This window comes from Callorhinus ursinus, unplaced genomic scaffold (assembly GCF_003265705.2).
Source record: "Callorhinus ursinus isolate GAN/ISIS: 27379988/994484 unplaced genomic scaffold, GSC_fseal_2.0 scaffold70, whole genome shotgun sequence".
Taxonomy (NCBI): domain Eukaryota; kingdom Metazoa; phylum Chordata; class Mammalia; order Carnivora; family Otariidae; genus Callorhinus; species Callorhinus ursinus.
In genome coordinates this window covers 2,352,316-2,378,966 of record NW_027397132.1, presented here as the reverse complement: position 1 = coordinate 2,378,966, position 26,651 = coordinate 2,352,316, and the positions used below count along the sequence as shown (strand labels likewise).

At 46.0% G+C, this 26,651-nt stretch overlaps 1 protein-coding gene across 7 annotated transcripts in view; it reads right to left on the bottom strand.

Moving 5' to 3' along the window:
• Positions 1–26,651, bottom strand: part of RNF216 (ring finger protein 216) — a 153,556-nt gene that overhangs the window by 16,965 nt on the left and 109,940 nt on the right. For all 7 annotated transcript variants that reach the window (XM_025863598.2, XM_025863602.2, XM_025863599.2 and 4 more), the window contains 2 exons: positions 10,575–10,672; positions 1,266–1,488 (listed from right to left, as the gene is read on the bottom strand). In XM_025863598.2, the coding sequence (XP_025719383.1) occupies positions 1,266–1,488; positions 10,575–10,672 (321 nt within the window). The remainder of the gene's footprint in view (positions 1–1,265; positions 1,489–10,574; positions 10,673–26,651) is intronic.

Here is a 26,651-nt window from a genome sequence, read left to right as displayed (position 1 = left end):
TTCTCACGCTGAAGATGATAGATTTCCCTTTCTTCATTACTTACAAAAGTGCTTAGAACAGTGTCTGAAACACAGTGGATACCTAATTAACACTGGCAATTATGTTCTATTCTCTTAGCTAACTGAACAGACTAGCAGTTCCAAAACAAAACAGTGATAGTCTTTGATTTTTTGGTAATGCTTCTATGTATTTCACTATTAAAAACATGCTAAGGACTGTTCTGAAATATGGGTTTAAAAAAAATCATCCTTCTAGTACTATTCTTTAAACTTTAAATCAAGAATAGATATTTGATTTTATTACGTCTTTCACCATTTAAAGTTATCATATGGTGAGTTACATTAATAAAACTCTTAATATTGAACCATCCCTGCATTTCTGGAACAATCTCACTTGTTACGGCTTTTCTTTTTTTTTTTTTTTAGATTTTACTTTATTTTATTACTTATTTATTAAAAGACTTTTTAAATTTATTTGACAGAGAGAGACAGCGAGAGAGAGAACACAAGCAGGGGGGAGCTGGAGAAGGAGAAGCAGTGTCCCCGCTGAGCAGGGAGCCAGAAGCGGGGCTCAATCCCAGGATGCTGGGGTCATGACCTGAGCTGAAGGCAGACTGAGCCACCCAGGCACCAGCCCCTAGATTTTATTTATTTATTTTAGAGAGAGATAGAGATTGAGCATGGGGGAGAGGGGCGGAGGGAGAGAAAGAGAGAATCCCAAGTAGACTCCCTGCTGAGCATGGAGCCCCACTCAGGGTTCAATCTCATGATCTTGAGATCATGACCTGAGCTGAAATCAAGAGTCAGACACTCAACCAACTGAGCCACCCAGGTGCCCCAATCACTTGGTCATAGTTTCTATTTGCTGATATTTTATTTAGAGAATTTAAAACCTGTATTAAGTTAGAAGGATCTGTATTTTTCTTTTTTGGGGGTTATCTCTGTCTTCTTTTGGGATGAGCATTATGCTGGCTTTATACAAACTTATATGTAAAACTATCTTTCCTTGTCTATGCTCTGGGACTTATTTCAGACGGCAAAGAAAAATTTTATTCTAAATAATTTGCCCATAAACTTTTTGGGCATGCTGCTTTTCTGAGGAGTAGCTTTCTGATTACTTTCTCATTCTTTTCCTGTGGTTATTGGTCCATGTAATTTCCTATATTTTCATAAGTCACAATGTGTTATGTATACGTAAAATCCCTTTCAGTAAGTTACCTTATGAGTATTTTCCCCTACAAAGCAACAGGCATGCATTCACTTACGGTGGGGTCGGTCCAGAGAGAGCATCTCGAACACTCCTGGCAAGGGGCTCCCGGTGAGCGAGGATGCTGGCAGAAATGGTCATATCCACTGATAGATACTCGACAGAGGTAGCACATCTGGGCACCACAGCGGCAAGACATCCGGTTGCAGCCTTCGGATTTGATGAGGCCAGTCCCACACTTGTGGCATTTTCTAATGCGGGCTGCAGTCATTTTTTCTTCACTAAGAAAAGAGCACATGAACTGAGACAGCAGGGAAGAGGGCGAGGAGAGACAAGTACTCTGGGCACTAAGTATGTCGTCCCACAAGTGACCGCCGAGCCCTTCTGGTGACATCTGGAGAGTGAAAAGAACCTATGCTTTGGAGTCGAGAACTATATTCAGTTCATTAGTTGTAGGACCCTCAATAAGGTACTCAACTGCTCGGAGACTCAGTTACCTCATTTTTAAATTAGGAAAACCCAATTTCTTCACCATGTTTTGAGGATTATTACAGATAAGACAGAAAGCACCCCAGCACAGTGCGTGACACCTACCATTTAGAAAATGATTATTCTGTTTGTTATAGGAGTCCCTGTAGGCTTAAAAAGGAGAGGAAAAACTCAGGGTCTTCCTTAATAACATGTTTTATATATACAAAGCTGGCTAACGAAGAGCCAGTAAGCCTAAACCTTAGTTATGTACACACTTTGGATTTTATCCATTTTTTTTTTTTAAGAGGTGGTGGGAGAGGGAGGGGTTGGGAGAGAGAGAGAGAGAGAATCCCAAGCAGGCTCCATGTCCAGTGTGGAGCCCGACATGGGGCTCGATCTCACGACCTTGAGATCATGACCCGAGCTGAAATCAAGAGTTGGAAGCTTAACTAAGCCACCCATGTGTCCCCCACACCTTGGATTTTAAATACTTAATGTGGGGTGGGGAGACACAGTTGGGGACAAGTCAACAGTCAGTTTATAACTTCTTCCTGTTGGCAGTGCTCACCTCCATGTCAAAATCCCACATTCCCACACTCCCTTTTAGTGAGGGTATCGGCATGCCCTTGAGGGGGAGAAGTTGGCCCTGGCTAATGGGAAGTTTGTAGGAAAGCTACTTGTTTCCAGAAGCACTTTAACTGATATGGAGAGGCAGGTGACTAGAGCCAAAATGACACAACTTGGCTCTTTACCATGAGCTGGCACTGCTGCATTAGTTTCTTCTGTAGTGCCCTGTTCCTAACTCTGAAATAACCCTCGCTACCCTGGACTATAACGGTTTGTGTGTCTGTCTTTCTCTACTAAGGTGAGTTCCTCAAGGTGTCAAAAAGCATGCCTATGGAGACTAGGGAAAGCAGGAATGACCCCAATGGTGGAGAAGCCCTGAAACTGGGACTTAACCCAGTACTGAGCATTTCTCTTCCAAGTGGGAACCCAGAGTGGTGGCCAGGGATGTGCTTCCCTGTAAAGACTCAACAGTCTGGGGATGAGTTCTGACCTGCAGGCTCTCTCCTCACACTGAGAAACAGCCTTCTTCCTCCCACGGCTCCCAGGGTTTCTGCTAAGTAAGGGAGCCAGGTGAGTCTAGGGTCATGCAAGTGTTTTTAATTATTGATATTTAGAAGACTGTCATAGTTTGCTCCTTAGAAGCTAGATTATGTGCTTAAAAATAGAAAAATGAACTAGGAAATTGGCTGGTATTCATTTAGGTCTGATTTTTGAATGGTCCAAAAGGCAGGAAGGCTCTGACTTGAAAAGAATTTAAACCCAGTTCAAGTTACAGAAGAATAAATGAGTTCTAAGTTTTGCTGAATAGGAAACATCGTCAAGGAGACAAAGTTTAAATAAGGTGAATTTGTTATTGTCAACTTAATAATATAGCACACATGTTCATGATTTCAGTTACTCAGCAACTGTGAAGACACTTCTCAATGCTCCCTGTTAAGACTTACAAGGTTCTGATGCAAAAATTTCCAAGATGAAAACCTGTGGCCAAGACACAACTGCAGTTTTGTACAAAACAAACTTCTTGTGTAAGAGCACCTTCAAGACTGATGTGTGGCTTTAAGCTGTCATGCTCTGGGGGCCTGGCGCTGGCTGACTTTTTCCCTGGGTAGCTGCAATGGCTACAGTGTGGGAGAGAAGTGGATGAAAAGAACCAAGGTTGGGGCGCTTGGGTGGCTCAGTCAGTGAAGTGTCCAATTCTTACTCTTGGCTCAGGTCTTGATTTCATGGTCATGAGTTCGAGCCCTGCATTGGGCTCCATGCCCAGTGTGGCGCCTACTTAAAAAAAAAAAAGGACCAGGGTTATGGAGTCCTTTCCTGAAGGCTTGGGAAGAGGGTGCATTTATTTGCTTGCTCTGTTCCACCAAGCTGTCAGTCACCAAAGTAATAATGGATATGGGATGGGAGAAAAGGCACCCCTAGATGAATGGAGGAATACAGAGTGCCCACCACTGAACATTGCGCTAAAGTTCATATAGCTGTTCAACGCTGCATGAATATCCACTCAAGTCCTCATTTCTGCGCTCATAAGACTAGTACTAGGAAGGGTCAGAATGACTCTGTACCAAAAAAAGACTGCTTTTATGGATTGTGGTGACCACCTATCCAGTAACGCGAAAGTGCAAAATGGGATGAGAAATCAGTTGATTCTTTTGGGAGAAGAGTGATTTGGGAACTAGATTCTAAACTAGGCAGGAAACAAACAGCCCTACAGGATGTGTTTCTGGGCAAGACAGGAAGAGAAGCCTGGGCTGCAGCTGTGTCTCCTGACCTTGTGTTCAAACAGGAAGGTTCACTGCCTTCCCCTACATAACCAACCTAGATCCTACAGCTCCAAGAGTATTTGTTCTCACCACTTTTTTTTTTTTAAAGATCTTATTTATTTATTTGACAGAGAGAGACACAGCAAGAGAGAGAACACAAGCAGCGGGAGTGGGAGAGGGAGAAGCAGGCTTCCCGCTGAGCAGGGAGCCTGATGCGGGGCTCGATCTCAGGACCCTGGGATCATGACCCGAGCCGAAGGCAGATGCTTAATGAACAGGTGCCTCCTGTTCTCACCACTTTTTTTTTTTTAATTTTATTTATTTTTGAGAGAGAGAGAATGACAGAGAGAGAGAGAATGAGAGGGGGGAGGGTCAGAGGGAGAAGCAGACTCCCCACTAAGCAGGGAGCCCGATGTGGGACTCGATCCTGGGACTCCAGGATCATGACCTGAGCCGAAGGCAGTCGCTGAACCAACTGAGCCACCCAGGCGCCCTGTTCTCACCACTTTTAAGTATGTTGGTAATTTCTGTTTGGGAGCTGTCTTCATTTTTTGTGGCATATACTATTCAAAATGTTAGATGGCTTTCCTTTGTGAATGTATTTTTATTGTGGTAAAATGCACAGAAATTTTCCATTTTAGGGACGCCTGGGTGGCTCAGTTGGTTAAGCGTCTGCCTTCAGCTCAGGTCATGATCCCAGGGTCCTGGGATCAAGTTCCGCATCGGGCTCCCTGCTCGGTGGGAAGCCTGCTTCTCCCTCTCCCCCGGCTTGTGCCCTCTCTCTCTCTCTCTCAAATAAATAAATAAAATCTTAAATTTTTTTTTACATTTTAGCCATTTTAAAGTGTACAATTCAGGGGCATTTAATATAATCCTAGTGATATGCAACCATCACTGCTATCTAGTTCTAGAACATTTTCATCATCCTCAAAGAAAACTCCACACCTATTAAGCGGTCACTTCCCACGCCCCCCTTTCCCCGCAACCCCTAATCTGCATTCTGTCTCTAATGGACTTGTCTACTCTTTACACAGGCAAATATCCACATGCCTAAGAACCTTTCATATAAATGGAACCACACAAGTTGTGGCCTTCTGGGTTTGGCCCCTCTCACTGAGCAGGTCTCCGAGGTTCAGTCTGTGCTGTAGCATGGACCTTCATTCTCTTTTTACGGTTGAATAATATCTCACTCTGCAGGATACTGTACTTTGTTTACCATTCATCACTTGAAGGACATTTGGGTTGCTTCCTTCTTTGGCTGTTGTGAATAGTGCTGCTAGGAACATTCATGTCCAAGCTTTTGTTGGAATACCTGCCTCATCTCATACCAGTTATGATGCTGTATTTTACGACTCAGCATTAGCTTATAATCCCGTGTGTACCCTGCTGTTTCTTATTTTTCACACTTGGCAACTGGCAGAGAGCCAGGAAGGACTATATGGTGGGGAAAGGAAGTGAAGGCCTTGGAGGACTCCCTCTCTACAAAAATACCAGATTGCTCTGGACATCTTTGAGATCGATGCCACCATCAAATACTTCAAAGGCGCAGGGGTGCTGATTCTCAACATATCTCCTTTTACTTCTTTGGCCTGTACAGATAGTGGGTCTTGGAGAACATTACTGTATGTTCTGTATGGAGAATGTGCATTACTGTAAGCCCAATCGAGTGCTGACCCCACCTGCAACTGCTGTTCCAGACGTCATTTCTTACAAGAGCAAATCAACCTAACCTCTGGCAACTGGTATGCAGCTTCTGATCTGGAACATGCTTTCTCTGTCCAATACACGGAGAGCACCAGAAGCAGTTGGCAAGGAACTTGATCATCTATCATCCAAAAGGACAATACGCTGGTCTATTATTCAAATGACATGCAGATAGAACCTGGGTGCACAGAGTAGCAGGTACTCCAGGGTACCAGGGTACAGTAATGTGGTATATCCTTGCCAGAAGACGGGAGGTAAATCCCTTGAAGATACAGGGGTCTGTAATCTCTATGACCCTCTGGTGGTCTGGAGGTCAGGTGTGTGTATCAGGCTATGCCTTCCAAAGCTAAGCACACGTCACCGTGTCTTCTAACACCTACCACAAAGAAAGAAGTCCGACACTTAGGAAGCCTTTCTGGATTTTGGAATTAACGTATAATCACACTTGGATGTGCCTCTGTTCCATCTACTGCCGGTACAAAAGGCCGCCAAGTTTAAGTAGGGCCCAGACCGAGACCCTGGATGGAGCCACCGGCGGGAACGGATAGGACAGAGGACGGAGGTCCTGCTTTGGAAAGGAACCAACTCCTCTCCTGCTAAGAGGCATCTCCGGGCCCATGACCAAGTGCGGGCGTAGTCCAAATGGCTGACCACGAGGCATGGAAAACTGGTTTATAGAGTTGGGCAATCATCACCAACTGTAAGAAGAATACATATAACTTGTGGAAGTCCTAAATGCAAGAAGTTATCTGTTGAAGGGTTTGTGTCATGTTTGTAAATCAGGGCCTTCTGCTGCTTCGACCGACCGACCAACTGACCGTGAATGTTTATGGGACACTTCAGTGGCAAGAACCATTCTGGGCACTTGGGCAGTTTCATCTCCATAATACATAGACACAAGTATGCTCTGTACTTAACAGATGAAGAAACTGAGGCACAGAATGACTAAGAAATTTGTTCAAAGTTCTTAACTACAGCTATCCGGAGTGATTACACAATCAATCTGTACTGACTTTATCAGTAAGACATCACTCTTAGGGGCAGAACAAAGGCTCAGGCAGCAACAACAGAAAACCTCCGCTTCTCCCAATCCAAACCAGACGTAACGTGTCCACAGTAACAAAAGCAAATTTTTTTGGGAGATGGTTTATAAACTGGCTGAAAGACAACTCCAAATGAGAAATTTAGAGTGTTCTTGGCAATAGCTCAACTGCTAGACTAAGTATACTGCCTGACAAGATGACTACTTTGAAGAAGGAGTAATTTTGGACATGTCCACCATCACTTTAAGGCCATACCACTGGGCAGCTGGTGGCCACTCTAAATTATAAAGGCTGGCTGATAGGGTAAGCCTAGATGTGAGGAAGCAACGCTAGACTTTTCTAGTTGGAGTGGCATGTGTGATTACTATGTATGTCATCGACTGTTGCCATAAACTTAATCACCTCTACAAGGTCCCTTCGCCATGTCAGGTAAAGATACTCACAGGTTCTGGGGATTAGGACCTTCTGCCCATCACAGTCTGCCCTCCGGCCTCCAGATTCATATCCACCCTACATCCCTACAGTCACCTCAACCCAGGACCCCCAAGGTCTCAAATACCATGGTGTTGCTCGGAGTTCCAAATCTCACCATCTAAATCAAGTACAGGTGAAGACTCTGGATATAACCCATTCTGGGACAACTTCCTCGCCAAAAAGGGAGAAAATGGAAGGAAAAAAAAGGAGTTATCATTTATAATCAATTTAGAAATCCAGCTGGGCAAGCTCCCTTATATTTCAGATCTGAGAACCCTCTGTGATCATGGCACTACTGAGTAAGCCTTCCTTTTCTCAAGAAAGGTAGTGTGTTTGCAGCAGAGTAGTTTTTAGTCAACGCACTTCCTTACTCTAGAACTCTGAGCATCTGGTGGACTTGTTCCTTCCATACCCTGCGTCTTTCAGTCCAAGGTGACAGTGTTTCTGCTGATATGAGCATTCTCATCCACAGCTCATTCCTAGACAAGCCCATCTCTACTTCGGGTTTCTGCTGAGATGGCTGAGGGGTGATGCCTGAGCTTCCTAGAGGCTCTCTCGGTCTGACTGAAGGGATCTGAAGGGTTCCCCCTTGACCTCCTGAGAGCCTTTACTTGACCGAAGACTTTGATATTTGGAACACATCCTGATCTTCTCTCTAGGAGCATGCTTTTCCTGACAGCTGAAGTCTTAATTTTGGGGTCTTTTGTCACCTGGGCAGGATGGGAGTTTCAGAAACAACCAAATCCTGTTCCTGCCTCTCAATCTCTCCTTCCGCTCACACTTTCCTCTTGCAACCACTCAGTCCAGAAGTTTCCTTTTTTTTTTTTTTTAAAGATTTTATTTATTTATTTGAGAGAGAATGAGATAGACAGCACGAGAGGGAAGAGGGTCAGAGGGTCAGAGGGAGAAGCAGACTCCTTGCCGAGCAGGGAGCCCGATGTGGGACTCGATCCCGGGACTCCAGGACCACAACCTGAGCTGAAGGCAGTCGCTTAACCAACTGAGCCACCTAGGCGCCCAGTCCAGAAGTTTCCTCAGCTACATGTCCAGACCCATCATCTACACCTTTTGCTTTCTGCACAACTGCAGACGAACCAGCTAAGCTTCCTGCCACAGAAATGAGAACACGCTCCGCGTTTACTTCTGAGTCCTCATCAGCAGACCTTTACAGCCACAGCTCCACGAGCAGTCTGTTTGTGGGGATTCAGGTATTCTCCAAGGCAATTTTGGCTTTGCCCATAATGCTCCTCACTTGCTTCTGAGTCCTCAAGGGGGAGGTTTCTAAAATCCCTATTGCTACTAGTTCAAGGCAGTCTAGGCTTTTTTCTACCACGCTTTTCAAAATTGCTTCAGCCTCTACCCATTGCCCAATTCCAAACATACTTCCATATTTCTAGGTATATACAGCAGCATCCCACTTCTGGCCCCCCAATTTGTGTTAGTTTTCTACTGCTGCTGTAACAGACCACAATTTTATTAGCTTAATCTAATACAAATGCATTCTTTTACAGTTCTGTAGGTCAGAAGTCCAGCACAGGTCTCCTCAGACAAAAATCAAGGTGTTACTGGGCTATGTCACCTACTCTGGGAGAGAATCTATTTGCTACTCCTGTGGGCTGTCAGCAGAATTCTCTGAGGCTGTGGGACTGAGATCCCTGTTTTCTTACTGGCTGCCAACTGAAGGTTGCTCCGTTTCTAGAAATGGCCACATTCCTTGGCTCAAGGCCTTCTTCCTTCATCTCCAAAGCCAGCATCAGGGTCTGTCCATCACTACACCTCTATCTGACCAGAGAAAGGCTGTTTTTAAGGAGTCATGTGATTAGACTGGGTTTACCTGGATAATCCAGGATCATCTCCCCACCTCAAGGTCCATAACCTTAATCACACCTGGAAAGTCCCTTTGGCCATAATAGGGTAAGAGGCTCACAGGTTCCAGAGATTAGGGCAGGGACATCTTTGGGGGTCGTCTGCCTACCAAATTTGTGGTACAGAACAGTTAGGAAACCATTTGCTTAGATTTAAAATCCTGCTATGCCACTTACGACCTGTAGGATCACGTGCAAGTTTCTTGGGCTCTGTGCCTGTTGTATCGTTTTGTAAAACGAGGATAATATTACCTACTTGTGGTGGACACTGGAAGACTGTTAACTGCCCCTAATAGTCATTTCCCGCTTCATTCTCTTAGTAATGAAACCTACTCCTCACCCTTTGATTTTTTTTTTTTTTTAAGATTTTATTTATTTACTTGACAGAGAGAAACACAGTGAAAGAGGGAACACAAGCAGGGGGAGTGGGAGAGGGAGAAGCAGGCTTCCCGCTGAGCAGGGAGCCTGATGTGGGGCTCGATCCCAGGACCCTGGGATCATGACCTGAGCCAAAGGCAGACACTTAATGACTGAGCCACCCGGGTGCCCCCTCACCCTTTGAATTTAAGCTGGACATAAAATCACGCGGCTAGAGATTACACATGGTGTCTGCCTTGAAGCTAGGTTGTGGCCACACTCAGTCTAGACCAATAGGGTAGAAGACAACACACACACACCCCTTACAACTTACACACACACACACCCCTTACAACTTACACACACACACACCCCCCTTACAACTTACACACACACCCCCCTTACAACTTACACACACACACACACACCCTTACAACTTAAAAGCTGTCAGGCAGGCAGCTTTTCTCTTTCTCCTTTTCTATGGGCTGGAGTGTAAATGTGGCTACAACCCAGTCACCATCATGTAGATGAGAACACCACTTCAGGGAATGGTGAAGCAATGTGATAAAGGAACCTGGTCTCTGAATGACTTCATGGGAAAGATCTGCCTGGTAAGGCTGGGCTATTATAGGAAAAAGAAATGGGCTTCTGTATTATTTAAGCCAATGTATTTAATGAGTTAATATTTGTAAAGTGCTCAGCCACACAGGGAGTGCTAAACAGTAATGGTGCTTATTATTACTGACTGCATTATTCTGCATTCTGGAGACTATAATGCTGCTTAATGTCTCAGCCACCAGTATCCTATAGGAAGCATGCATATAAGCAACATTTGTGCAATCTAATCTAGTTAATATGTGTGATTTGCTTATTCGTTCAGATCATGAGGAGAAGAGGACTAATATTTACTGAATTCGCATGCAACGGCACTGACTGTATTACACCAGACTCCAGGACCAGCTCCATGAGGCTGAAGAGACCAGCAAACAGAGGGGGTTAGGGTCACTTCTGGAGGTTACTCTAGACCAGGGTGGCCCGAGAGCTTGTCCTTCCCACAACACTCACTGCCCTCCCTGGCCAAAGGGCAGGCTAACGGGGGAGCAAGCCCCTGAAGGAGGTTACTCACATGGAGGTTCGGTACTTGATGTCATCTTTCTCAGCCAGCTCTTCACAAGTGAGGCCATTGTGCTCTTTCCAGAGTCCCTGACACTTCCTACAGGTTTCCTGGGGATAGAGGAGAGACACAAAGACAGCCCCTGGTGAGGAGACACCATACAAGTTTCTGTTCAACAATAGGAAATGCAAAACAAGCTTCATGTGGCTTGAGTTTTTTTCTGATGATGGCTCTCCCTTTTAGCAGGGATATATTTTTTTTTTAAGATTTTATTTATTTATTTGAGAAAGAGAGAACGAGAGAGAGAGCACATGAGGGGGGGAGGGTCAGAGGGAGAAGCAGACTCCCCGCTGAGCAGGGAGCCCGACGTGGGACTCGATCCAGAGACTCCAGGATCATGACCTGAGCCGAAGGCAGTCGCTTAACGACTGAGCTACCCAGGCACCCCTAGCAGGGATATTTCTAAAGACATCTCTCAAGAGAAAAGATAAGAATCATGAGAAGAAACCATGGAGAAACTTTCTTCTCCTTAGGAAAAAAAAGTGTTGCCCTCATCACCCAATTGGTAAAAGGCCTTCTAAAATGCCAGGAGCTACCTAAAAAAAACCCACAAAACACAGAAGACAGACTTATGTGATCTTGAGTTTTTCTTTTTTAAAGATTTTATTTGTCCATTTGGGAGAGAGAGAGAATGCGCACAGAGGAAGAGTGAGAGGGAGAAGCAAACTCCCGGTTGAGCAGAGAGCCCGATGTGGGGCTTGATCCTAGGATCCTGAGATCCAAGCCAAAGGCAGACGCTTAACCAAGTGAGCTACCCAGGCGCCCCTGATCTTGGGTTTTTAAAAATGAAATACTGTAAGCTGCTTGAGGGCAGGGTCTGTTTGGATCTCATTTATTTCTGTAATCCCCGTGCTCAGTGTTCCATTGTTGGTCAGGCATAGATTACATCTGTTGAACTGAAGAATGGTCTAGATTAGGATTACTAGGGGTCCTTATGAGAGACAACCCCCTAAGACATCCCTTACTCATAAACACAGATATCAACCTCCACAGCTTAACCCCATTTATAAACATAATTTTTAAAAAAGATTTATTTACTTAAATATTTGAGAGAGAGAGAGAGAGTGCATGAGCAGGAGGAGCAGAGGGAGAAGGAGAGAAACTCAAGCAGACTCCGTGCCAAGCCTGACATGGGGCTTGATCTCATGACCCTGAGATCAGGACTTGAGCTGAAACCAAGGGTCAGACGCTCAACCAACTGTGCCACCCAGGTGCCCCTATAAACATGAATTTAAAAAAAATACTACTTTTTATTCTAGAAGCTTTCCTACTTTACAAAATTTGTATGTGTCAGGAACTATTTCACACCTGTAACAAGAACTTAAAGAAACGTTAACCCAGTTAAATTTCCATAAGTGGAAATTACAACCTTAATAAGTACAATGAAGGAAAAGTTGGGTGTTGTCAGCTTTAACTGGGAACCTGATCTAGTCTCGGGAGGGGAACAGTGAAGGCTTGAGAGGTGGAGTCTGAGTTCTGAAAGATGAGTCAAAGACAGTGAAAGGAGAATAGCATTCCAGACAGAGGGAAAGAAAGAGAATACTCTGGCAGATGAAGCTGGGCAAGTCTGGTTCCTGTGCTGGACTGCAGAGAGTGAAAACAGGTCTGGTGAAGCCTGCAGGAATCAGGCCATGTGAACACGACCATCAGTCTGGCTTTTGTCTTAAGAGTGCCAGGAAGGCCTCCAGAGGTGTTAAGCATGGAAACACCATGATTAGGTATGTGGTTTAAAAGATCACTGTGTGTGGACAACAGCCTGGAGGGAGGAAAGAATGGACATGCCAAAGGCAGTGAGGAAACTGGTAAAGTCACCCAGTACAGAGACTGAGGAGGCCCAGACCAGGGAGGTAGGTGAGGGCAGGAAGGAAAGTTCACTGATTAGAGAGAAACTTAAGAGGGTGTCAAGGATGATTTCTTGGTTTCTGGTTCGTGCAACCTAAGACACAGATGCAGCTTGGCAAAAGTGGAAAAGGTCTGGCTTGGGACGCCTGGTGGCTCAGTCAGTTAAGCGTCTGCCTTCGGCTCAGGTCATGATCCCAGGGTCCTGGGATCAAGTCCCGCATCGGGCTCCTTGCTCAGGGGGAGCCTGCTTCTCCCTCTGCCTGTCACTCCCGCTGCTTGTGCTTTCTCTCTCTCTCCAATAAATAGATAAAATCTTAAAAAAAAAAAAAAAGGTCTGGTTTGTCCATCTGTGGGACACCACTGGTGATGTCTGGCAGTGAGCTTGGGTGTCAATGTTTAGCATTTGGGAGTGGCCAGGTTAGGGGTCACCAGGAGACGTACTAGATTATATCCTGATGTCAATTCTAGAAACACTCCCATTGGTGTACTTGCCACTTATTATTGAACTTTCTCTAACATATTCTGCTGAGATGACTCAACAAGGCACAGAACAGTATGTACAGTATAGACGCTACCATTTCTACAGAACAAAGGGGGTGGGGGTGGGGGTGGGGAGAATACAGTGACCTATAAAGTCAACCTGAAAGGTTACCTAAGAAATTGGTAGTGCTGATTGTCCGAGTGGCTGGAAGGCAGAGGTGAGACTTCTTACTGCAGGCTTTTTTCACCTTCTGAATCTTATACTATATAAATGTACTACCTAATTAAAAAATAAGTAATATTTAAAAAGATAGAGAAATGAAGCGGACTGCTTGGGGAGCTGAGAACCTGAACAACCCTTTGGTGGACGTTGTAAACAGGCTTCAATCAGTGGAATGAGGTGGGTAGGGGTAGAGATGAGCCGATTAGAAATTCGATATTACACACCACTGCTTCCAAGGGATGCGATGTTCTTTGGTCCCCTACCTACAGTCCCTGCCAGTGAAGAGGCTAAATTAGTAGTGACTTAACGATGACACACCAAAATGTAAAGCAGCCGCAAACCTGTTTTTAAAAGACTTTGTGCCTGACTATTCTGGGAAAAGGGAGGATAAACAACAGCTGGAGAATAGATGAGCTGATATCTGGATCCTAACCTTTCAAACAATACTAACCTAGCCACCCACCAGGAAGAACAGCTTGACAACAATGCACAGCATTTACACCGCTTTTTTAGCATTCCTGGTGATGCAGTTATTAATTCATGGAACCTTCTTCATAAGAAAGAACACATTTTCTAAGTGAGACATGGTCTGTAACAGCAAGATGGCCTGGCCAAATGGAGTCAGTTGTGAGCAAGAGGTCAGAGGACGCCACCACTCACTTCCAAAATCACAGCAGTTCTCTGGCAAATCCAGGGGTGGATTTTCAGCCATGGTGTTTCTCAATGAAGGGCCCAGGAGTTCCAGAGAATAAAACGGAAATGTCTTTTGAAGAGACTAACTAGCTGGACATTGAAACCCACAATTAAAATAACGCAGGAGAATAGCAATCTGGGTAAATTTAACATTTGGAGCTTTCTGTTGTTTCTTTAAAATTTACCCTTCTCTTGTAAACAGTGTGAATTTCTCTCAAGCACAGCTAGGTTTATAGCTTTGTTCTTAGACTCAACAAATGCTTAAACAACACTAGGCAGAAGAAATGTTCCTGATACATTTCTAACACAAAGATAATTGCATTCTTCAAAGTGAGGTTAATGAGAAGGTCCTAAGGACCATTTTGGAAGGCAGAGTACACTCTGCATGCAACTTCAAAACACCCAGCACAAGCATATCCCAGCCATCAGATCTAATCAGCCCAGGGATGCAGTCATTAAGGACTGCTGTGGGTCTGGGTTCTTCATGGCAAAAGAGAGATTTCTGGTTAACTTCTATGCTGCCCCTTTAGTCCTCAAGATGCATCAAGGTGTTTGGACTATTCACTGAGGTCTCAGCTTTGCAATATAAAGACAACACTCCATAGCTTCCCTTCACCCACTTTCTGCTGCTTAAATACTGTCTTATGGGCAAGGCAGAGATTAAACTTGGCTTCAGATGACCCTGTCACAGAGCTGAGAGTTCTTCATTAAACAGCTTCCTCAAAGACCAGCGAACACGTGCCCCATCACCTGGTCTATGCACAGCTGAGCTTCCTGCTGCTGGCAAAGAGCCCAAGAAAAGATGAGACCAAGAGTCCCCCAAGTCACCAGGCTTTGTCCTCCTTGCTCACCACCCCTCCAGGCCTACTACGAAGTTGCTTGGCTCTCTGTGCACCCTGCATCTTACCTGCTGGATTTCCAGCCTTGTCTAGGCAGTGGAACATAGCAGAAACCGCTCACTTATTTTTAAATGGTTCCTCCAATGAAACTTCTAGATCCACTCTTCAGGGTAGAGAAGTTGCTGACCTAGATATGGGGCATGAGGCTGTGGCCAATTCAAACAGAATCTCTGAAACTCAAGTGCTCTGCTTTGCCATCTCAGGCACTCCAAAAATGGTGGGGCTGTAAGTCCCCAAACCCCTTAAATCAAAAGACGAGGCCCAGGTACCTGACACTTCACAAATGCTTAGCAAACTCCAGGAGCCACAGGGCCATGTGCATTCAAACCATGCATGTCTCTCAGTTGTCAAGGTCACCATTTCTTCCCCGCCTCCAGGTCCAAATGACACATGGACACCAACTTAGTCCAGCAAGAGACTGATTTTAAGACAGGAAAAAAGACCATGAGACCGATGCTGGAACCCTTGAGAATTAATAAAACTGGGCAAACTTAAAACTCAGCAGAATCGGGGCTTTTCCTTCCTTTAACTAAGGAAATCCAAGAACTTCTGTTTTTCCCAGGGTAAGGGTGCACACAGTCTCCTGAGGAAGTCAGATTAAGTGAGCAACCCACATGGAACACAGCGGAGTTAAGTATAATAGTGCACACACATGTGGGCTTGTGCACACATAAGACAGACAGCAAAGAGGGGGAGGAGCTAAGTCAGACAAGAGTTCTTTGAGGAGTTGGCATCTTCATGAGACTGAATAAAGCAAGTATCACGAGTGATGAGAACACCCAGGCAACCAATACAGTATTCCTCCCATTAGGATTGAGATCTCTCTGGGTGGTGCCTTCCCCAGCTCCAACGGCCATCAGAGCCAAGTATCTAAAATGCAGAACCAGATCCTCAAACATTTCAACAATGAAATGATAATGTTAATATTTTAATGGGCACAAAAGGATTTCACATCATTAAATAAAATTATTTTGAAGTATAATTTCACCCCACCCTCTTAAACTTTCTATATCTAAGCATGTTTTGCAAAGTGTTACAACAGTAGCACACATACTTATAAATAAACAAACATAAACTGGGGGGTGTTCTGTTCTACACAATTCTTCTGATGCAGTGAGCAATCACAATGCTGTGTATCTACTGCTCTAGATACTGGAAAGTCACGGAAGGGACTTAGGGCAGCAATCTGTCTGGGGGCCTGTTTTTCCAAAAGCTTTGATGAATGGAAGAAGCTAGACCAGAAGTGTAAAGATGGCTGAGCAACAACTGGAAGAGTCTATGGAAGACATGTGGGGGAGAAGAGCCTGCCGTGATTCTGGGGTTCTGACACCGCTGGGCTGGTGGAAACATGAACTTGGATCAAGTGATGCAGGAGAAGCAGATCTGAGTGAGGGTGGGAAGCAGAGGTGTGAACATAAGTTTAATTTTAGACTAGCTTCCTTATTTATTTAAGAGCGAGCGAGCAAGCACGCCCATACATGGGGGAGGTGGAGAGGGAGAGAAAGAATCCCAAGCAGACTCCGCACTCAGCATGGAGCATTACATGGGGCTTGATCTCACAACCCTGAGATCATGACCTGAGTCAATAGAGTTGGACACTCAACTGACTGAGCCACCCAGATGCCCTTATTCACTCTTGATATTGTCCTATCGCTTGTCATATGCTGTATGAGATGCTGGGGAAAGCAATAAGCAAGTTAGACCCAGTTTCTACCTTCTTTTTCTTTTTTTTTCTTTAAAGTAAGCTCTATGCCCAGTGTGGGGCTCGAACTCATGACCCTGAGATCAAGAGTCACGTGCTTTACCAACTGAGCTAGCCATGCGCCCCACTACTTTTTTTTTTTTTTTTTAAAGATTTTATTTATTTGAGAGAGAGAGCGAGGAAGGGAGGGAGGGATAGATCATGCGAGTGGGGGGGGGGAGGAGCAGAGGCATAGGGACAAGCAGAATCTGCGCTGGGTGTAGGGCCCGATGCAGGGCTTGATCCCATGACCCTGAGATCAGGACCTGAGCCAAAACCAAGAGGCAGACGCTCAACTGACTGAGCCACGCAGGCGCCCCTCTCCCTGCAATATGTCCTTGAGGGGTACGTTTTAGTGAGGAAGAGAAATATGAAACAAACAGGACACAGAGCTACAACAGCAACAGAACATTTCAGAGGAACATCCCTAGGTGCTGTAAGGGCAAAATAGCAGTTATATTAGCTTGGAGACCAAGAAAGCCTTTTTGAGACTGTGACGCGGAAGCAGAGCCCTGAAGGGTGTGCAAAATTATCCAGGTATGGGGGGAAGGGTGTTCCAGGCAGAAAGAAGGTAGTGTGTGAAGGCTTTGAAGCAGGAGAAGACCTGTCTCAATGGAGGAGCACAGAGGAAGTTGGTTCGGCTGGAGCTCAAGGGGCAGGGCTTGGAGTGGCCAGTGAATCCTGCTTCCTACTGCTTCCTGCTGCAGGCACTGAGGCTGGAAGGAGAGTGGAAAGCCAGGGTGTGGGTGAGAAACGCAATGCTCTGATTTACATTTTCAAAAGATCATGCTGTTTGCAGGGAATGGCTCCTGATGGTGGAGACTAGATTGTAGGACCTTAGAGCAATCTCCTCACTGAAACTCGGGCCAAGTAAATAACTTCTAGGCGAACAAGCCCTAGAGTCTGGATTTGATTCTTGGCCAGACTTCCTTCATAGCCCTCCACCAATAAGGCTATGACCTACTTCCTGAACCAAGCTGTGCCAACACTGAGCCTGGCAGGGGTAAGGCCGCCCTGTGACTGGGGAAAATGGCAACGGGCCTATCTTTTCTTGTTAGAATAAGAGAACCACTTTGCCAATATGGTTTCAGAAAGGGACTTTATTTTGAAAAGCAGGTTAAGATTTTCAGTTTTGGCTCTTTAGATGAGTTGCCCACTGAAATGTTGTCTATATGTATGGGAGCACCATTTAAAAAAAACATTTTATCCCAAGTTTTTATTTAAATTCAAGTTAGTTTAACATATAGTGTAGTATTGGTTTCAGGAGCAGAATTTAGTGATTCATCACTTACATACAACACCCAGTGCTCATCATAACAAGGGCCCTTCTTAATGGCCATCACCCATTTGGCCCACCCCCACCCACCTCCTCAAAATTTTATTTTTTCTCTTTTTAAAAAAGATTTAGGAGCACCGGGTGGCTCATTTGGTTAACCAACTGCCTTCGGCTTGGGTCATGATCCTGGAGACCCAGAATCGAGTCTTGCATCGGGCTCCCTGCTCAGTGGGGAGTCTGCTTCTCCCTCCAACCCTCCCCCCCCATATTCTCTCTCAAATAAATAAATAAAATCTTAAAAAAAAAGATTTGATAGATAGAAAGAAGAGAGACTGTGCACTTTGGGGGGGGGCAGAGAGAGAGGGGAGAGAGAGAGAGAATCCTAAGCAAACTCTGTGCTGAGCCCTGAGCCAGGCCAACATGGGGCTTGATCTCATGACCCTGAGATCATGACCTTAGCCGAAAAAAAGAGTCAGACGCTTAACCAATGGTGCCACCGAGGCACCCCAGGAAGGGGAGCATCTTTTTTTTTTTTTTTAAGATTTTATTTATTCATTTGAGACACAGAGATACAGAGAGAGAACATGAGCAGTGGGAGAGGCAGAGGGAGAGGGAGAAGGAGACTCCCTGCCGAGCCAGGAGCCCGATGTGGGGCTCGATCACCGGACCCTGGGATCATGACCCGAGCCAAAGGCAGATGCTTAACCAACTGAGCCACCCAGGTGCCCCAGGAAGGGGAGCATCTTTATCATGTGTCTTGAACTCACATATTCCTCCTGCTACCCCACCCACAGCACTGGTTCAAGGTTCCAAACCTATACATCTTCCACTACGTGGTGATTCACACACAAAGCTCATTTCTTTTTAAAGATTTTATTTATTTATTTGACAGAGACACAGCGAGAGAGAGAACACAAGCAGGGGGAGTGGGAGAGGGAGAAGCAGGCTTCCCGCTGAGCAGGGAGCCTGATGTGGGGCTCAATCCCAGTACACTGGGATCATGACCCGAGCTGAAGGCAGACGCTTAACAACTGAGCCACCCAGGTGCCCCCCAAAACCTTATTTCATCTTTACATCAACTTGACAAGGAAGTACTGGACCATTATCTCCATTCTTTTTTAAAATTTATTTTTATTTTTTGACGGGGGAGGGGCAGAGGGAGAGAGAGAATCCAAAGCAGGCTCACTCTCACGACCCTGAGATCATGACCTGAGCGAACATTTAACGACTGAGTCACCCAGGCACCCCTCCATTCTTTTTTAAAAAAGTAAATGAGAAAAGGAAGGCTCAGAGAGGCAAATTAACTTGTTTAAGGCCACGAATCTATGGACTCTGCTTCATTCCAAATCCACTTGCTCTTTCCACTCTGTTCTCACTGCTTGCCAGCATGGTGTTTGCTAGCAAGAACAGGTCATTGTTTACTGGAAAACCCAAGGGCACGAGGCTATGAGACAAGCCCTGAGGTTACAATGGGCATCTTGTGTGAGAGCAGATGAAAGAGCAGCAAGGCCGCGGAGAGCCCAGCGTCAGGGTTTGGAGGGCGCGGACAACCAGCTGCAGCTGTGCAGGATGCCTGCTTCCCTGTGCTTCCTGGAGAGCTGGGAATGACCCAGCAAGAGGCAGGATGGGCTAGGATTAAACCTGAGGATACCATTTCTTAATGATAATGATAGGAACCTGCTAATCAAGCAATCTTAGACTGGACACATACGAGGAAGTAGCTTTTCCTGCTACCTTTGGCCAGCTGCATGTCTGGTGGGGCCCCAGAGGAAGTGTGTTTTTAGATTTCCATTAGATGTGCAAACAGGCTCAATGTGAGTGGTCCACACCAGAACCAAGTATCACTTACTTGGTTTTTCTATCACCCAGCCCCTGGGCCCTCATTTGTACATATTTGCCACTCACTTCCCCAAAGGGGGCCAGGACAATGATGTACAGAGACCCGCTAATGACAGTGACTGAGACCATCTCATCCCACCATCACTGCTCTGGGTGAGATTCTGCTCCCACGGAGATTGGTAAGTGAGACATATCTGCGCTGAAACACCCTCCCTTTCCCTCCCTCGCTCCCTTCAACAAACACCTCCTGAGAGAGAGAGCCTGCCACTTCGACCAGGCTCTATTCCCAACGAAGGATCAGTGAACAAATGAGGGTCTACTCCCTGGAGTCTTTTTTTTTTTTTTTTAAGATTTTATTTATTTATTTGACAGAGAGAGACACAGTGAGAGAGGGAACACAAGCAGGGGGAGTGGGGGAGGGAAAAGCAGGCTTCCCGCCGAGCAGGGAGTCTGATGTGGGGCTCGATCCCAGAACACTGGGATCATGACCTGAGCGGAAGTCGCTTAACGACTGAGCCACCCAGGCGCCCCTGGAGTCTACGTTCTGACAGACAAATAGATAAAGGTCCACTCTGCAGGAAGACCACGAACACTACGGGCACAAGTGTGGGTAGGGAGGCTGCCCTTTGACACTGGTATGAAGGACAGCCTTGTGCGGGGGTGGCGTTCCAGTGTGAACCTGAAGGGGATCTGGCAGAGTGGAAGCAGGGGGGTGGAGTCACCTGGGAGAGCAGGAGAGGAGCTCAGAGAAGCAGCCCCCGGGGGCCTCATGGCTGATCCCGAGCCGGCATCCAGGGCCAGCATGGTTGGCCTCCAGTCAGTGACACACGCCTGACACCCTCAACCTGGCAATGCTCTGCCTAAATGTCCCTTTTCTTCTGGCAACACCTAACCGTCAGTTCTCATTTCAAACGCTAGGGGCTCTGGGAGACCCAAATGACCTGGGCAAGAGTTGGCACTCTTTCCCTGGACTCCTGGAGCAACTTGGTTCCTACTCTATTACAGCACTTTTGTCTTGTAATTATCTGATTACATCACATCTCCAAGAAGCGAAGCCCTGCTTACAGGCAAAGACTATGCTCTGCTGATCACTACAGGCAGACTTGGAATGGAAGTTTCAACTAACCTATTTCAAAAAACGTTACCCTTTGAGCACCTATTTTGTGTCACATGGGGATGCACTGAATAAACCAGCAAAATTCTGGATCACAAGGTGCTTACAGCCTAGCACACAATGTCTCAGGTGTCTCTGGGTTTCTAGGGCCACACACTAGGTCTGACCCACACAAGGGAGTGAATATATAAAAAACTTCAGAGATGGAGGCTGGCAAACACAAAGCACATTCCTCTTCATGTGGAGTTACAAATACTCCTCCCAGTCTTACTCCTGGGACTTCTGCATTTTATATGTAAAAAAGGCATTTGAAATCTCTTAGTAAAATGAACCCCTTCCCCAAAGAACATTATCTCCTCATCATGTCCTCATATTTATAATCATGCAAAGTACAATGAAGAGTTCATGAGAAAATCAAGTTCTACATAAGACACTTTCAGGGGGAGCTTGGCTGGCTCAGTTGGTTAGAGCATATGGCTCTTGAACTAAGGGTCATGAGTTTAAGCCCCACGTTGGGTATAGAGCTTACTTAAAAAAAAAAAATCAACGGGATTTAAGAAAACTTAAAACAAATTATTAAACAAAACAAAACAAAAAAACACCTTTCCGGGGGGCGCCTGGGTGGCTCAGTTGGTTAAGCGACTGCCTTCAGCTCAGGTCATGATCCTGGAGTCCCTGGATCGAGTCCCACGTCGGGCTCCCTGCTTGGCAGGGAGTCTGCTTCTCCCTCTGACCCTCCCCCCGTCATGCGCTTTCTCTCTCTCATTCTCTCTCTCTCAAATAAATAAATAAAATCTTTAAAAACAAAAAACAAAAAACAACAAAAAAACCCCACACCTTTCCGGTAAAGTCATTACAGCTTGTGCCTAAGGACACGGGTTATGTCTTTCTTACAGTGGTTCCTTTCTTTGCTCCCTAATTCCCTTCCCCAATCCAGTGCATAAAACGATAAAGACCAGTTATTACCAAGAAGTTAATGGCCAAATGCCTGCAGATGGTGCTTGAGAAAGCACTGAATCTCTTTAAATTCCGATGTTCTTCGTTGGCTTTCACCTATAACTTCAGTATGTGGAAATGGATCTCTCTTCGTTTTGGATGAGAGGTGCTTCCCAAACAGCGGTGCCTATTAACTTGTGCCTGTGAGATCAGGACTGAAAAATTCATCAGCCTGGCTCTCTCCCTCCCACACCCAGGGCTTGAGAAGGTCAGTTAACACCTGAGGTCAGACCACAGGTTCCTAGGGCTCCGAACAGCTAGAATGAGACAGTCCAGCCTGCCTGGGTCCATTTTTCTTAAAGAAAACACAATGCGAGCATTAATTCTTTTAATAATGTCCTGTAATTATCTGATTACATCGTATCTCCACAAGAAGTCATGCTCTCCTTGCAGGGATTTCTCTTTCCCTCTTTCCCTCCCTGAGGCAGAAGAACCTTTTGATTTCTAAATGCAGAAATTCAAATCTGGGCATGGCCAGGCGACACCTCTGGGCAACAGTACCGAAGAACAGACTTCTCTGGGAAAGATTTCTTATGTTATACATACATACACTGAACTAAATTTTTAAACGTGTGCCTTGGATGCATACCTCCCATTTCTAGATACAGAAGCTGACTTTGAAAAAAAGAAATCTCTAAAACCTTACTCCTGCAGATTAGAAAGAAGCCAAGCATTCCTTACTTGAGATTCATTAGGACTAGGTGACAAATTGGAACGGATGGCTTCGAATTTGGTTTCTGTGCTAATGCTGCCCCCTAGGGATAGAAAGTTAAAACGGCACCGAGACTTCGGGAGTCACCCTGCCTAGGAGAGAGCGCTGCTTGAGAAATCCAGACTGGGAAAACCAGCTACATCATGATCACAGTGGCCTGCTTTTTGACTCTGCTATGGAGACCAGGACTTTTGAGATAAAGGAAATGTAAAGGCTTCCTGGAATAAAGGCAAGTTTAATTTTACCTTTACCAGAATAACAAAAATACCAATTCCCTTACAAAGTTATTCAAATACTGATGACTGTTTCTCTCGAATGACCATTTAACAAAATCACTGGGATGAGATCAATGCCAGGGGGTGGGTATTTATATAGAAATTAGGAGACAAATAGGTTGAGTTCCTACTAGGTACTATGACTACTGCTCTGGGCACTGGGGAAGAAAAATGAACAAATACAGCCCCGACCTTCATGGGAGTTACTGAGGATAACTTTACGTTAAGTAAGTAAAATACATGTAAGACAGGATTTTATGTGCTAAGGAGAAAATTACAGGAAGGAAGAATATTCTGGGGTGCTGAGGTACAGAGAGCGCTCACGATTATAAAGTGGGTGGTTGGGGAAGACCTGAGAAGATGTATTTATTTATTAAAAAAAATTTATTTATTTGAGAGAGACACAGTGAGAGAGGGAACACAAGCAGGGGGAGAGAGAGCAGGAGAAGCAGGCTTCCTGGGAAGCAGGGAGTCCGATGTGGGGCTCGATCCCAGGACCCTGAGATCATGACCTCTGAGCCAAAGGCAGACGCTTAACCAACTGAGCCACCCAGGCACCCTGAGAAGGTGTATTTTAAAAAAGATTTGAGGAAGGTGAGGAAATGAGTTTTGTGATGTGTGGGGGAAAAGCATTCCAGGCCCCTGGAACAGCAAGGAGCGAGGTGGGAAGGCCAGTAAAAAGGAGATTGGGGCAGCCAGGGCCTGGGAGGCCTGGGAGGCCTGGGAGGTGATGACGGGACTGTGGCGTGTACCTGGAGTAAAGAGAGGTTGAGTTGAAGAGGATTCTCTCTTAAAGGGCCCAAGTAGGTGAGTCCCAAAGAACCCCTATGTGCCGGCACCCCTTTCATGGAGAGCTCTCCTGCTCTGAGCCATCCTGTCTCTGCGAGGGCTGAAAGGGAAGGAGGGCAGGGGTTGTGACTAAGCCCAGGCCAAAGGGGCTTGCTCACAGGAGATGCTCAACACAAGAGTATGAGATTGTGGAACCAAAGTCACTTACAGCTATGATGTTCATACTATGAATTGCAACACACTGATGGGTTGTGAAATCATTTCAGGAGATTGTGACCGGTGTATATTTGTTCATTTATTTTTCAAACTACAACAGAAAAGAAAATACTGGAGTATACGCCACATGTCAGGTAACTGTTTTGTAAAACTACTGTTTTGGTCACATACAAGTATATTTACGTACATATTGGTTTTACGGTTCACGGTAGGTCACACTCAAAATAGTCTGAAAGCCATCAACTTAGCATTCATTCATTCATGAACCAAAAAGTTTACTTTTTATTTTTTAAAATATTTTTATTTGCGAGAGAGCGAGTGAGCAAGCGAGCACACAAGCAGGGGGAGTGGCAGGCAGAGAGAGTAGCAGGCTCCCCGTTGAGCAAGGACCCCCCCCACCCCCCCACGCAGAACTCGATCCCAGGACCCTGGGATCATGACCTGTGTCCGAAGGCAGATGCTTAAGTGACTGAGTCACCCAGGTGTCCCTAAAAGTTTTTTTAATTATATTTGAGTGATTAATAAAAGAGAGTGAATGTAAGCTCATGAGTGGGCGGGGGGAGGGGGCAGAGGGAGAGGGAGAAGCAGATTCCCTGATGAGCAGGGAGCCTGACCTGGGCCTTAATCCCAGGACTCTGAGATCATGGCCTGAACTGAAGGCAGACACTTAAATGGACTGAGCCACCCAGGTGTCCCCCAAAAGTTTATTATTATTATTAAAGATTTTATTTATTTATTTGATAGAGATAGTGAGAGAGGGAACACAAGCAAGGGGAGTGGGAGAGGGAGAAGCAGGCTTCCCGCTGAGCAGGGAGCCCGATGCAGGGCTTGATCCCAGGACCCTGGGATCATGACCTGTGCCCAAGGCAGATGCTTAACGAATGAGCCCCCCAGGCGTCCCCCAAAGGTTTATTTAAAAAAGACTGATATATTTATTTTGAGAAAGAGTGCATGTGTGCGGGGTGGGGGATGGGGGTTGCGGGGGGAGGAGCAGGGGGAGAAGGAGAGAGAGAATCTCAAGCAGACTCCCTGCTCCATAGGGAGCCCAACATGGGGCTCAATTCCACAACCCCAAGATCATGATCCAAGCCGAAATCAAGAGTTGGATGCGCAGCTGAGTGACCCAGGCACCCCGAACCAAAAAGTTTTTTTTATTATTAATTAACTTATTTGAGAGCAAGCGAGAATGAGTGGGGGGAGGGAAAGCAGGAGAGGGAAAAGCAGATTCCTTGCTGAGCAGGGAGCCCGATGTGGGACTTGACCCCAGGACTCTGGGATCATGACCTGAGCCAAAGGTAGACGCTTAACCGACTGAGCCACCCAGGCGCCCCCACAAAGTTTCTTTAAAGGATGAAAGGCTCTTTCTCAACAGGAGCGCCCAGGAAACACTGTGAGGAATTTAAAAATGGCCCCACCTCCAGTTTAGCCTGGAGCTAATGCTTTTGGTGAGAAACACTGCAGAACAGCAGCCTTCATGAGGGCTCATAGCAAAGCAATGTATTAGGAAGTGGTGAATCTAATAATAGATCATTTCAAACTGTCAAAATAAACACTGTTGGGCTTGGGCAGAAATAAGCCCAAGTACATCTCATCTTTGCTCACTGCAAGGCTACTCCTGGGCTTCCTGGAGCTCCTGGGAATCGTGGCCTGGCAGGAGCAGCCAGCAAGCCGGTTCTTCCCTGCTCCGACTCCACTGTCTCCAAGCCCTGGGACAGGCTCCAGATTTCAGGAAAAACCAAAAGACGCATCCCTCACAATATGCTTCAGGACCGCATCTCTATTTTCAGGTTGTTAGCTAACTGGGCAGGGGTGTTGGGGGAAGCAGACAAAGAAAAAGGCCCTCACAGCTCAGATCACAAAGAGAAGTCACCCTTGCTCTCAGCATTAACATGAGAAATGCCGCACCTGTTCTGGGGAATACAGGCAAGTGGCAGGAGGGTTCAGGGAGCAGCACTGCGAATCACACAGGACATGCGACCGAAGAGACAAGCGCTCCAGCCTCACATGCAGCTCCAACTAATCTGAGGAACTGTGCCCATTTGACCGCACTCCAAGGGAGAGGGAAGGGCATGGGCCAGCTCGAGCATCTCTGGCCTTGTCACAGGTACCATCCTGCAGCAGTGACAACTGGCCATGGGCTCCCTCTCAGATGTGCACGCGGGGACAGATGGCATGTGCTGGAAGGCCAACTTGAGTGTCTATGTGATAGTTCTGTGACTGAACTAAGCATTCTGGTTTCTCTCTCAACTCAACCTGTGGATCTGGTTTGGGTCAGTGGGAGAAAGTTCAGCTTCTGGACCAGTAGTGCCAGACAAACAAACCCTTGGCCCTGGCACTCACTTTCTGTGTGAGCTGTGTGAGCAGAAGACTCACCAGGGCTGCTAATGAAAGATGTAGATCCTGACACCGTGGTTCCAGGCGGGTCCAGGAACATGCATACAGACCAACTCCTTGGGGTACTATTACAGCAGGCTTAACGGGTCGTATTTTGAGAAGCCCCGTCCCGATGATAGCACTGCCTCCCTGTGAGGCCATGGGCTTTCCTCGGGGACAGTCATGACTACTGCTCTCTCAAGTGATTTGGTTTCCCACAAAGGAAAAGCAAATAAATGCTAATTAATGTCCCTTACCCAAGAGCCTGCTCAGTGTCCCTTTATGGGTTCCCAAGTAGATAGTACATACACTTTTGCCACTTTTTTCTTCCTTGCCGAAGTCAGAAAAAAAAGGTCTTCTGTACATACTGTCGGCTTTTACCTTAAGTCTACGTCTGAGAATGTGCTATGAGGCAGCAAAGTAGAGAAACCAGGCCCTGCCACTCAGGCCTGAGAAGCAGGGATGAAGGCCATCATGGCATTCCTGTGCATGCCTGGTCTGTTAACAGGCTGGGAGATTTTTTCAGCTGGGCTTAAAAAATAATTAAAAAAAAAAAAATAT